The 13,597-nt window shown below is 49.3% G+C and overlaps 1 protein-coding gene across 3 annotated transcripts in view; it reads right to left on the reverse strand.

Annotated features, from left to right (window-relative positions):
- The window catches only part of LOC137438066 (wolframin), a 30,343-nt gene that overhangs the window by 351 nt on the left and 16,395 nt on the right, over positions 1 to 13,597 (reverse strand). For all 3 annotated transcript variants that reach the window (XM_078766588.1, XM_078766594.1, XM_078766597.1), the window contains exons 6-11: positions 13,369 to 13,505; positions 5,957 to 6,184; positions 5,435 to 5,747; positions 5,175 to 5,348; positions 4,113 to 4,303; positions 1 to 42 (exon numbers count right to left, since the gene is read on the reverse strand). The exon at positions 1 to 42 is cut by the window's left edge and continues 351 nt beyond it. In XM_078766588.1, the coding sequence (XP_078622714.1) occupies positions 1 to 42; positions 4,113 to 4,303; positions 5,175 to 5,348; positions 5,435 to 5,747; positions 5,957 to 6,184; positions 13,369 to 13,505 (1,085 nt within the window). The remainder of the gene's footprint in view (positions 43 to 4,112; positions 4,304 to 5,174; positions 5,349 to 5,434; positions 5,748 to 5,956; positions 6,185 to 13,368; positions 13,506 to 13,597) is intronic.

A 13,597-nucleotide genomic window follows, 5' to 3' on the forward strand; every position in this document is an offset into this window, starting at 1 on the left:
TGCAGCCCCAACCAGCCCCAGTGTCAGCAGAACAATCACTCCCTAGACAACCACAAAATACACAAAGCCTCAATTATGATAACAAGCAATAAGGACAGCCTAATAATTTATAAATTTCTTCTAAAGTGTACAAACAGACAGTTGAACAAAACACTCCAAAGTCAAATTATGGTTTCAAAGGTGCAAATGTGATTTCACAGCTGGCCATCATTTGCAATGATATATCATCATCATCATCATCATCATGATCATTTCTACTGAAGTGATGGTAGTTCTGTTTATCTTATGGTCTGCACGCAATGATCGGTGCTCCAAAAAAAACATTTCAAACTGAAAAGTACACAAGCGGCAGCATCCCATTTACAAGGTTTAATGTTCAGCTCCCGATCAACGTTAATGAAACCTGTTCTCCATCAAACAAGAATCAAGTGATGATAGTGTTGCAGTTTTGGGCTCATCGGGGCTGAGGGGTTGGGGGGAATGGGTAGGGGGTGAAAGAGAGGTACTGACACAGTAAACCCAGTTATTTCAGAGTATATTGGTCAGTTTAAGCGTCTGAAGTCTATGTGGGCAGATATGTGTTGCGAGTGTTTTGATAGATAGGTATCCGTTAGATGTTATTTTCAGGTTCTAAACCCTGGTCTGCATTCATTTTCTACACACAGCGCATACAACACACTCCACCACCGCCTGCTCCGTGCCTACCAGTAAAGAATTGCCTGCTCCCTGCCTTCCGTCCAACAGTTACCCTCCCCCAAAACTGCCTCGAACTAGCTGGTGGGCACCGACTATTAATCACTGTTGGGACGATAGGGAGCACACCCAACCCCGGCACCACACCAATCTCAGATTGTTGGTGGGCAGAAGGGTGGAGAGGATGCCAATCATGGAACGAGGAGAGATGCGCCCTGGGGCGGCAAACCAACGATGACTTAGTGGGAGAGGGTGTCGTGAACGGGGGGACAGGGTTGCGCGGATGCGGGGGTGGGGGGAGGTGGGGTTGACAGGCCGGCCGGGTCGTCTTTTTCTCAAGAGACTGTCTGAAAGCTCGAGAAGTCCACACTGTCATCCGTCTGGTTTAATCTCATCTTTCCCCTTCACTTTTCTTTTCATTGTCGTGTATCTTTCGCCTCCTTTCATTATTTTATCTTTCACTTGTCCTTTCGCTCTTGCACCTGCACACATTCGCCTGTGTTGCTTAGCCAGATATATTTGCTAGTCTTGCATATCAAGTTGAGTTTGTGTCTGTGGGTGGTTCATAAGCAGCGCCCATTCTACAGGCCACACTCTCCCAGCTTCCCCTGCGTCACAAGCACTGCCCATTAGCCAGGTGACGCCATGGGCCAGAAATCGCCGCCATCGTTTTCCCTCCACAAAGGTCTTTGGCTTCATAGGCCTCTGGTATAGTGAAAAATGCATCTTCTATCATTATATAAAGGTACCGTTTTGAGGAAACAATTGATTGCATCTCATGCAGAGGATACGAGGTAATGCACGTTTTGTTTTGAGTGATCGCAGCTGCAGTGTAATATGTACTGCCCAAAGAAGGTACCATAAGTTCTCATAATTCAGAGGAAAGAAAATAGTGGTTTTTAATCAAAAAAACACTTGGTTTTCGTCTGACTTTTCAAACTGTATTTCACATCAGCATAGACGTGTAATTCTCCTGTGCGAAGTAAAACGAAAATAGGTGTGGAAGTGAAATGCCTCATGCGTATTTAATTAATTAATTGATAGAATTTAATTAAGTAGTCAGAAGGCCGGGGAAATTCCTGAAAGTTTTTTTTGCTTATTTTACAAGTTACTATGAACACGTATATTTTAGAGAAATTATGTATATGTACACTTTGAAATGTACATGTACACTTTAATGGTATATGAAATGTACATGTCCACTTTAGTACACACAATCAGCGAGTTTGTCCTCAACCAACCAGTCCTGATTTGGCCTTCATCTGCCAATTCAAATGTTCACATGCATGGTCTGCACCAATGGATGTGAACAGAACAACATTCTTGCTAACTGATAGGTTGCTTGCTTCAAGATCAGGGCAGGACTGATCAAGATAAGGAATTTCATTTTCCTTTCCACGATCTGATCATGGAGTTACTATGTACAAGTACTTGGTAGTTCTTATGCCAAAAGAAGTACCAACATCGTGGCACATTAGTCCTACATTTGTGTGTGTCGCATACAACCCAAAAGGGATCGAGATTAACAGCGTTCCTGATCTACGATGGTATCTGTTCTGTAAAAACATGACAGAATGTGACAGGTTTCAACCTACGTTGGAGCCCTTAAGCAGCACATTCCAAGAGTCCATCATCAGGCCAGGGTATTGGGTGAAGCCAGCATACAACAACAACAACAACAGGCATTTTAAGGCCATTTTCCCTACTAGAGCGGGGGTTAGCCTTGCGGTCCCCATGACAATCTTCTCCATTTTGCCCTATTTTCTACATCTCTCCTTGTTAACCCCCTTGCCCGCATTTCTTCTTCCACCATCTTTGGCCAAGTCTTTCTCGGTCTTCCCCGTCTTCTACTTCCTTCTACATTCATTTCCATCACTCTTCTCAACCAGTCACTTTCATCCTTCCTCAACACATGACCAAACCATCTCAACCTGTTCCTCTTCACAGCATCAATCACAGGCTCTATTCCCATCATCTTTCGCAATTCATCATTTGTCTTCCTCTCTCTCAACGATACTCCGCACATCCGTCGAACCATTCGCATTTCCACCCTTTCCAACCTTCGTTGCTGCTCTGCGTTCATTACCCATGTCTCGCTCCCAGCATCACGCAGCAAATTTTCTGGACCCACTAAAGAATGGATTCTTCAAAGACACAAATGGACAGCTTAAGCCCCGTACAACAGATATTCCACCAACACCCAAGGCCATATTTGAAATGATTATTTGCCGTTGTAAGGGAGACTGCTCATCACAAAGGTGTAGTTGCAGATCGAACAACTTTGCATGCATTGGTCTTTGTTTATGCAGCACCGTGTGCCACGATGATGCTGATATGTATGTCAGACCATTGTCTAATGAGAATGATGAAGACGATAAATGAACTTATTGGACTGTGTGGACAAACATTTTTGAGATACTGTCATATCCATTTCCCCCCAAAACGTGGGTATAGCCGCTAGAATCATGTTCACAGCTGGCTTACTTTTTGAGATATTGACAAAAATAAGTATGAGATGGTGGCAATTTTTAAATCTGATGGCGGCCATGAAAAATTTCAAATGAAATGGAAACATTGGTTTTTCAGATTTAGAACCTCCCAAACATTTCAAAAATGTAAATGGTTACAAATCTCCACAAAATCGGAAAGACCCTTAAAATCTGGGCATATGGAACCTGACTACATTTCTCGATATTCATCGGCTCAACTCACACTTATGGCGTTTTAAAAGCCATACCTTGTATTCTCGAACATCTTCAGAACTTACAAGACTGATGAAGACACCACATTACATCACTAAAGTCCAAAACAGGAGATCGCAAAATTGCCAAAAGAACTACTGCACATTCTTTCGGCGATTCGCACATACGGTAAATAAATGCACTGTAATATAGATTGGCAGAGAGGCATTGTAAAAGTGTTACCAAAGAAGTTAAATTAGATGTTATTTGTTGAATGAATGCTGGTATTCATGGATTTCCGGGTTAAGTTTGCCTTTGATCGATAAAAAATGCCTTCGTTCATTGAAGAAGGAAGAAGACGACGACGAATCAGCACTTTGAACCTCTTCTGGAAGAGGTTTATTTAAAAATAAATGTCTGGTAATTGTTTTTTATATAATACATATGTGTACTTGAATACTATTTTCATTAATCATAAAGAACAATATCACAGGTAAAATGCAAAATTTACAATACCTGAAGTAGAAACGTGAGGAATGCATTTCCCCGCTTAATTAATTATTAAGAAAAATTGCTTCGATTTTCATCGTTTTGATGTTTGGTGCACTTTTCAGGAATGCATTCTCAATGTAAAACAGGATCTTACAGTTATACTCAATTTTGGAAGTTAATGCAAGAGTGCAAGGTGGAGAGGAGGGGGGGGGGGGGGGGGGAAGATGTGGGGTGAACAACAAATACCTCCATTGTAACCACAGCTTGGGTGAAAGAGAACAACCAAGAAATGGCAAGGATGGGCAATGAGAGAACAAGGAGAGGTGGACCGACAAGCCAGGATAACAAGGAGCTTGGTGGGGAAGACAGCAGAAGACAGGCAGAGAGTCGTGCCCAGACAGTCACAAGCACTAAGGGCGGTAATGCTGTCTTTAAGCCTGGGGTGGTCAGAGTGGGTGGGGGAGGGGGGGTGGAATGAACAGAAAAATAGTTAAACCTATATGAGGAAAAAAATACTGGATACAAAAACGAAAATGCGAAAGAAAACAGCTACCATTAGTCCTTTCCAAAAATACATCATCATCAATTACGACTCTCTGTAATTTTTTTTTTGTTTGTTTTTTGTATACAAGATCGAGGCTCGTGAAAGAGCTAACATTAATGACACAAAAAGTCAAACCGACACACAAAACACAAAAAATAAGGGGAGCGGCAGACAAGTTGGGGAGAGAGGGAGAGAGGAGAGGGGGAAGGACACAAACACAACATGTCTCTCTACACCTACAATGTCTCTCTCTACACCTAAATACTTTCTCACTAACACATGCAAGATGTTTTTACCAGTGCTCAGCAAATAAATTAGCCGATTTTCTTAATTGTTAACAACACCAGGACAAAGCACCCTCATTTTTGTAAATGCAAAACAAGGAAAATGAACAAACGATTTGTGTAAACCATGAATATTCGTTCACTTAGAAACGAGTGGACAATCAGATGTACAATAGGATATTATGAGATGAGTTTAACCCAAAACGTTTTGAAGTCTTTAATGATGGATTAGCATTTAAATAACAACAATGTAATAAAGCAGCTCGATGCTGAGAATAAAATCAAATATACCTCCGTGCAGTGATCAATTTTCACTTGTACAAAAGTAGAAAAATAAATAAAAAAAACTCGTGTACGCACTATAGTGAGAGGTCTCACATCAAAAGAAAACAACTATGAGTATAAAATAAGTAATTTACTCACTGAATACATTAAAATAAATAACTACCCTGGATAATATTCCCCTCCATCCTAATTCACCTTTCCAGTTGTCTCTGTAGGCATTGCGGAAGAGTAACCAGAGCAGTCGTACATGCAAAGCAGCCGGAAGACCTAAAGACAAAGTGATCTTGCCCAACGGCAGGGTTCCAATGGGACAGCCAAGGAGGCTCAGGATTCTGACACCAGCCCAGGTCGTAGGCAAACTCCCAAGAGCTTGGGAAGGTCGGGGTAAGTTTTGAGTTAATGTTTTGTTTCATAAAGAGTGCAGGGTGAACAAATACTGTAAAGGCCTCACCCACCCTGAAACACAGTGGCTGCAGTGATGGTAGCCAAGACTTGGAGTGCATCTGGTCCAGCACGACCACTCTTTAATGCTATGTAGGCACTAATGGCCGCCACAAGTCCTAGAGGCGTACGAGGTAACCAGGCTTCATTGGCTAATGGCAAGCAAAGAGCCGCCACAATTCCAGCAGCTATTGCAGCAAGGCAAGATGGCAGACTCCTTCTTGCAAACCGTGCCTCTGTTTCCAAAGAGCAGAGATCAGGAACAAAGCGACGCAGTAGGTCATTCCAAACAGAATAAGCTTGCCATTCAGGTCTAGTTTGATGGAGCTGAGGATGAGAAGACGTTATATTTAAGGTCACAATGCAAATCAATACTGAGAATGAAGTTGTAGTAATTTTTATTGGTTATATTCTAAATGTTTTTGGAGTTATGATGTTAAGAAAAGGATGTTTAGGAATAAGGATGTTTAGGGACTAGAGTAAGGACAAGCTTAAGTACCAAGAAGCAAACAAGAAAGTGAAGAATAATAATTTACCTGTAGAGTAAAAGACAACATTGTGCTGAAGGTGAGGTAGCAGACAAAAAGAGGTAGAGCAAGGAAGAGTGATGAGACACTGATGTGCGAGAAGCCGGCAAGAGCGATAAGAGAGATGAGCTGTTGTGTAGGGAAGATAGCGGAGAGGGAGTGGGAACCAGCACTCTCTCCAACTCTCAATGCATGTCCAAATAGATCCTTCGCTGAATGCCATGCCTGCGAGAGTAGCTATAAAAGGGGAAAACAGACAAAGGATAAGCTGTTATTGCCTATTGTTCATCAACGTCTACCACGTATTCACTGTTCATCTACCAAACTTGGCCTTCAGAAAGTATTGACACCCAGGGATTTCTCCACATTTTCTTGTTAAAGCCTGAAATGAAAATGGATTAAATTAAAAAAATTTAGTCACAGGTCTACACAAAATACCCCACAATGCCAAAGTGAAAACATGTTTTTAGACATTTTTACAAAGTTATTGAAAATGAAATACAGAAATATATAATTACCCTGCGCTCGTGAAGCGAAAAGCGTGGTTAAGCATTTTGTTGCATACATGTGCCGTGTAGGCATTTTAAAAATTCATTTTCTCGGCAACCGTTGGTCCGATTCACACGAAATTTTACCACAGGAGCGCTTCCGGCTGTAGAAAATTTGTATTCATAATTATGACGTCATAGGTCACGTGGTATGGACGCCATCTTGGAAAAAACGTTGCACCTCTATCTCCCAAACCGCTCAATGGAAAAAATGGAAACATGGCTCATTGTCAAGTACTCCCCATGGGGAATAAGATATGTTGATGATGATGTCATCGGTGCCTTCATTATGATGTCATAATTTGACAAGTACAACGCTTGATCCGATCAGTACGAAAAAAAAAGAATCCTCTGCAACTGTTAGTCCGATTGGCAGGAAATTTTCAGAATATGAGAGGCTCCTCCTGTGGAATTTTTAAAATGATAATTATGATGTCATAGGTCATGTGGTACAGGCCCATCTTGGGAAAATCGAAAAAAAGTTGCACCTCTATATCTCTGAAACTGCTCCATGGGAAAAAATTGAAACATGGCTCATTGTCAAGTACTCCGCTTGGGGAATAACATAATTATGTTAATCATGGTCATCGGCACCTTAATTATGACGTTGAAGGAGCTGTGCTCCCACGTAATCGGAAGAATGTACGCGACAAAAAGCTGGAATTCGTCCGAGTTTCTTTATTGTCACAAAACAACTCGGGTACTCTGAAAAGCCCGTTTATCGGGCAGCAATATATATACACACATTATCCTGGAGCGTTTGCCCGGGAAAGGCGAGAGGGGGCGTGGCCGGGCGTCCCGGACGCGGCCTGGCAAGTCGAGCGCGGGCCTGCCCGGGCGTCCTGGACGAGCCCGGCATGGTGATCGCTCCGCGTCCTTGGTAGGTGCAAGGCGATTGTGTAAACCCAGCGGTAGCCGCTACACACGTCCCCCCAGAATCGACTTGCACCGGCAGGGTCAATTTGAGGGGGGGTCCTGATGACCCGGCCGAAGCGACCCCTGGCGGGTCATGGGGGGGGGGGGTCCAGTGTGGTGGTGCGCGGGCGAGTGGGGGGCACCGTGGACGGGGGGCGGCCTCGCCGCGGCGGAAGGGCCAACCGTGGCGGTTGGTCGATGTCCACGTGCGCCGGCTTGAGGCGGTCCACCGCAATCCGGTCCGACCTGCCGCCGATGTCGATGACGAACGACTTGTCGTCCCTTCGCAGGACCCGGAAGGGCCCGTCGTACGGCGGCCGGAGTGGCCCCCGATGTGCGTCATGACGCACAAAAACGTACTCCACTGTGCGAAGCGCTGGGGGGACGTAGGACTGGGGGTCACCATGGTGGGATGTTGGCACGGGGGCAAACCGTCGGGCGGCCTCCTGGAGGTCCGAGCAATGGTGAGCTGCGGACCAGGGACTGGTAGCGTCGGGAACGAATTCGCCCGGGACGCGTAGCGCCTGGCCGTAGACAAGCTCGGCGGTGGATGCCCGGAGGTCCTCCTTGGGGGCCGTGCGGAGGCCCAAAAGGACCCACGGCAGCCGGTCGGCCCAACCGCCGTCTTGAAGGCCGGCCATGAGCGCGGCCTTCATGGAGCAGTGGAATCGCTCGCACAACCCGTGGGCTTGGGGGTGGTAGGCCATAGTACGGTGGAGCTTGAGCCCCAGGTTGCGGGCGACCGCGCCCCACAGCTCGGAGGTGAACTGCGGTCCGCGGTCCGACGAGATGTCCGCCGGTGCGCCGAAGCGGGCGACCCAGGTGGCGATGAAAGCCTGCACCACGTCGGCGGTGGTGGTGGAGACGAGGGGAACGGCCTCCGGTCACCTGGTGGTCCTGTCCACCATGGTGAGCAGGTGTGTGAACCCCCGTGATGGGGGGAGGGGGCCCACCAGATCCACGTTGACGTGGTCGAAACGTCGTTCGGGCACGGTGAAAGGTGTCAGCGGGGCCTGGGTGTGTCGGTGGACCTTGGCCTGTTGGCAGGCTGTGCCAGACGAATCGCGCCGACACCAGCTTCTGGGAAGCTTTCCGGCCTGGGTGGGAAAGGCCGTGGAGGGAGGCGAAAATGCGGCGTTGCCAGGTAACGGGCACGATGGGGCGAGGCTGGCCTTGGGAGACCTCGCCGAGCAGGACAGTGTCCGCGAAGGGGATGTCGGCCAGGCGGAGGCCCGTGTCCGCCGCCCGGAGGGCTTGCACCGTGGTGTCGGTGGTTTGGTCCGCCGCCATAAGCGCGAAGTCCACGCCGAGGTGGACCGCGTTCGCGCTGGCCCGAGAAAAACAGTCGGCCACGGCGTTGTTTTTGCCGGCGACGTGCCGGATGTCCGTGGTAAACTCCGACACGGCGGGGAGGTGGCGCTGTTGGCGGGCCGACCACGGCTCCGTGACCTTGGCCATTGCGTAAACCAACGGCTTGTGGTCGACGAACGCCGTGAAGAGTCGGCCCTCCAGGAGGTGGCGGAAATGGCGAACGGCCAGGTGTAGACCGAGGAGCTCACGGTCAAACGTGCTATATTTGAGCTCGTTCGGCCGGAGCTGCCGGCTGAAAAAAGCGAGTGGCTGCCAAACCCCGTTCACCCATTGCTCATGTACGGCGCCCACCGCGTAGTCGGAGGCATCCGTGGTGAGGGCGATGGGAGCGTTGAGCACCGGGTGAGCGAGCAGTGTTGCGTCGGCGAGGTCCCGCTTTGAGCTTTGGCAGGCCGCGTCCATTGCTGCGGACCAGACGACGTCGTGCTTGGCCGGCTTGCCCCGGAGGGCTTCGTAGAGGGGCCGCATGAGTTGAGCAGCGCGTGGCACGAAGAGGTGATAGAAATTCACCATTCCCAGGAATTCCTGCAGGGCCTTTATGGAGCGGGGACGCGGAAACGTGGTGATGGCCTCGACCTTGGTTGGCAGCGGCATGGCCCCGTTCTTGGTGATGTGGTGGCCCAAAAAATCAACGGCCGTCGTGCCGAAGTGGCATCTGGCCGGGTTGACGATGAGGCCGTGCTCGCTGAGGTGCCCGAACAGTGTTCGGAGGTGGAGGAGGTGCTCGGCCCGGGACGTGCTGGCGACGAGGATGTCGTCCAGGTAAACGAAGAGGAACGGAAGGTCACGCAGCACGCCGTCCATCAAGCGCTGGAATGCCTGAGCCGCGTTATTGAGGCCAAACGGCATCCGTAGGAATTCGAATAAGCGGAACGGCGTGATGACGGCCGTTTTAGGGACGTCGGCCGCCCTGACAGGTACCTGGTGATATCCCCGTATGAGATCGATTTTTGAAAAAATGACCCGTCCTGCCAGACAGGCGGAGAAGTCTTGGATGTGCGGGATCGGATACCTGTCGGGGGTGGTAGCGTCGTTAAGGCGGCGGTAGTCGCCACATGGGCGCCAGCCGCCCCCTGGTTTTGGGACGATGTGTAGTGGCGAAGCCCACGCGCTATCGGAGCGCCGCACGATGCCGAGGTGTTCCAAAGCGTCAAACTCGGCTTTGGCCACGGCGAGCTTGGCTGGGTCGAGGCGGCGGGCTCTGGCGTAGACCGGCGGGCCCGTGGTTGGTACGTGGTGCTCGATCCCACGTCGTACTGCGACGGCCGAAAACGTCGGCCGCGTGAGGGCCGGGAACTCTGTGAGCAGGCGAGCAAACTTGTTCGCCGCCGGGAGGGCGCATGCCAGCTCGGTCGGAGCGGAGCTGCTCAATGTGCATACCAGGGAGCTGAAGGTCTCGGCGTTGATGAGGCGACGCCGTTGGACGTCCACCAGCAGTCCGTATGCGCAGAGGAAGTCGGCGCCTAGCAGAGCCATGGGCACGCTGGCGGTTACAAAAGTCCAAGTAAAGCATTGGCCGCCGAAGCAGAGGGTGACGTTGCGTGGGCCGAAGGTGCGGATGGCCGATCCGTTGGCCGCAACCAAGGAGGGGCCGCAAACCGCGGACTGCCTGTCCTGATCGGAGGCGGGTATGACACTCAGTTGGGCGCCGGTGTCGCACAGGAAGTGCCGTCCGGACGCTTTGTCTGTGATGAAAAGTAAGTTGCCCGTGTGGCCGGCGCTCATGGCTGGTAATGAATGCCGGCCCGGCCGTTTCCCGGCCTGCCGAAGGTGCACGGGGGTCGGCATGTCCGGGCCTTCTGTCCGAACCTGGCATGATAGTAACACCACGCTTGGTCAGGTGGAGGCCCCGGTCGTCGTGCTGGAGGTGGTCGGCTCAGCATTGCGGCCACCAATTGCATCGGCAGTTCGGTCGTCGACCGTGCCGGGTGCTCGGGCGCCATGGGCGTTGCGTCGGACGGCGGTGGGCCCCAGGTCGCTGCTGCAATGCGTTGGCCTGCCGCGGAGATCTTGTCGGCTTCCCTGGCGAGGGCGCGGGGATCCGTGATCGTCGTGCTCGCCAGGGCTAGGCGTACCGGGCTAGGCAGCTGACGGAGGAACAGCTCCCGGAACAGGAATGCCGGAGAGTGCTCGCCGAGCAGCGAAAGCATGTAGTCCATTCGCTCGGACGGGCGCGTGTCGCCGAGCTCGGGCAGGTCGAGCAGGCACCGTGCGCGTTCCCCCGATGGGAGGGCGAAAGCGTCGAGGAGGAGCTTTTTAATCGCGCCGTATTTGTCAGCGACTGGCGGGCTCTCGAGGAGGCTCAGGGCGCGGGCCGCGGTGGCTGAACTGAGCGCTGCTACCACATGGTGGAAGCGGGTGTCGTCGGCCGTGATGCCTCGCAGGGCGAACAGGGAGTCCGCCTGGGCGAACCAAACCGCCGCGTGAGCCTCCCAGAAGGTAGGCCGTCTGCCGTGTCCTGCCCGCAGGGCAACTGCCGTGTCTATGTCGGTAGGTCACCAATGAAGGAGCTGTGCTCCCACGTAATCGGAAGAATGGACGCGACAAAAAGCTGGAATTCGTCCGAGTTTCTTTATTGTCACAAAACAACTCGGGTACTCTGAAAAGCCCGTTTATCGGGCAGCAATATATATACACACATTATCCAGGAGCGTTTGCCCAGGAAAGGCGAGAGGGGGCGTGGCCGGGCGTCCTGGCCGCGGCCTGGCAAGTCGAGGGCGGGCATGCCCGGGCGTGGCCTGGCAAGTCGAGAGCGGGCGTGGCCGGGCGTGCCCGGGCATGCCCGGGCGTCCCGGCCGAGGCCTGGCAAGTTGAGCGCGGGCCTGCCCAGGCGTCCTGGACGAGCCCGGCATGGTGATCGCTCCGCGTCCTTGGTAGGTGCAAGGCGATTGTGTAAACCCAGCGGTAGCCGCTACAACGTCATAATTCGAGAAGTACAACGCTTGATTCGATCAGTATGAATTTTTTTTCTCTGCAACTCTTGGTCTGATTGACACGAAATTTTCACCATAGGAAGGCCTCCTCATGTAGAATATTTTAATTATTATGACGTCATAGATCACGTGGTACAGGCGCCATCTTGGAAAAACTTCGCACCTCTATCTCTGAAACCACTCCATGGAAAAAATTGAGACCTGGCCCATTGTCAACTACTCCCAATGGGGAATAAGATATGTTAATGATTATGTCATCGGTGCCTTCGCTATGACGTCATAATTCGACAAATACAACACTTATCCATCTGATCATTATTAATTTCATTTCAGCAACTGTTGGTCTGATGGACACGAAATTTTCACCATAGGAGCGCCTCCTCCTGTAGAATATTTTAATGATAATCATGACGCCATAGGTTATGTGTTGCAGGCGCAATCTTGGAAAAAACAAAAAACGTTGCACCTCTATATCTCCAAAACCACTCTATGGGAAAAATTGAAACGTGGCTCATTGTAAATAACTCCACAAGGGGAATATGAGTTTTTAACGATGACATCATTGGTGCAGGAAGCAGGTTCTCTTCAAGGATCTGCCTGTATTTGACTCCATTCATTGATCCCTCTATCCTTACAAGTCTCCCAGTCCCTGCCTCTGAAAAGTATCCCCATGCTGCCACCACCATACTTCATAGTAAGGATGGTGTTAGATGGGTGATAAGCCTTGCTGAGTTTTCGTGCTCGCATTCAGGCCAAATAATTGTGCCTTTTTCTGTTGACATGCTGACACGTGCCTTTTTTTCAGGAGTGGCTTCTGTCCTGCCACTCTCCCATAAAGTCTAGATTTGTGAAGTGCTGCAGAGACTGTTGCCCTTCTGGCAGGTTCTCCCATCTCAACCAAGGAACTCTGTAGTTCTGTCAGAGTGGTCATTGGGTTATTGGTCACCTCGCTGTTCAAGTTCCTTCTTGCCCAGTTGCTCATTTTGGTCGGCCAGCCAGCTCTAGAGAGAGTCTAGGTAGTTCCATATTCTTTCCATTTCCTAATTATGGAGCTCACTGTGCTCTTGGGAACTTTCAACACTCTATAAATTGTTTTATACCCTTCCCCAGACCTATTCCTCCTCACAATTCTATTTCAGAGTTCTACGGACAGTTCCTTGGATTTCATGGCTTAGTAGAGTAGAGGGTCAGTAGAGTTATAGAAAGGTGTATTTCTTTCTGAATCATGTCCAATCAATTGAATTGGCCACAGGTGGACTCCAATCACGTTGTAGAGACTTCTCAAGGATGATTAAAGGAAATTGGATGCACCTGAGCTCAATTTGGAGTGTCATAGTAAAAGGTTTGAATACTTATTAACTCAAGACATTTGAGCTATTCATTTTAAATTATTTTGTAACAAAAAATAAAATAAAATAAAAAGAATCCACTTTGTCATTATGGGGTATATTATGTGTAGATCAGTGACAAAAAAAACCCAATTTTATCAATTTTTAATTCAGGCTGTAACACAACAAAATGTGCAAAAAGTCTAGGGGTATGAATACTTTCTAAAGGCACTCTACATTTTAAAAAGCACAGCATGAAAGTATTTATTATTATAAAATTGAGTCAGTCAATGACTCAATAAAATTGAGTCATGTGCCATACCAACCTCAATGAATGAGAAGTCCTCATTATGAATGGGCGAGGTTTTGGCATCAGCTGATGTAGCCAATTTGCTAGGTGGCCTGCCCTCAGCAAAGCCTTGCATCAGAAGCATGAAGTCTTCTTCCACAAGTTCCTTGCCCTCTGCATTACAAGCATACATTGAAGGACTGTTTTTACAAAGCAATGTCCATGCTGATCAGCGAACTGGTTTGTTTGAATAAAAGGAAACAAAA

This window comes from Myxine glutinosa, chromosome 1, assembly GCF_964187855.1.
Source record: "Myxine glutinosa chromosome 1, kmMyxGlut1.1, whole genome shotgun sequence".
Classification (NCBI taxonomy): domain Eukaryota; kingdom Metazoa; phylum Chordata; class Myxini; order Myxiniformes; family Myxinidae; genus Myxine; species Myxine glutinosa.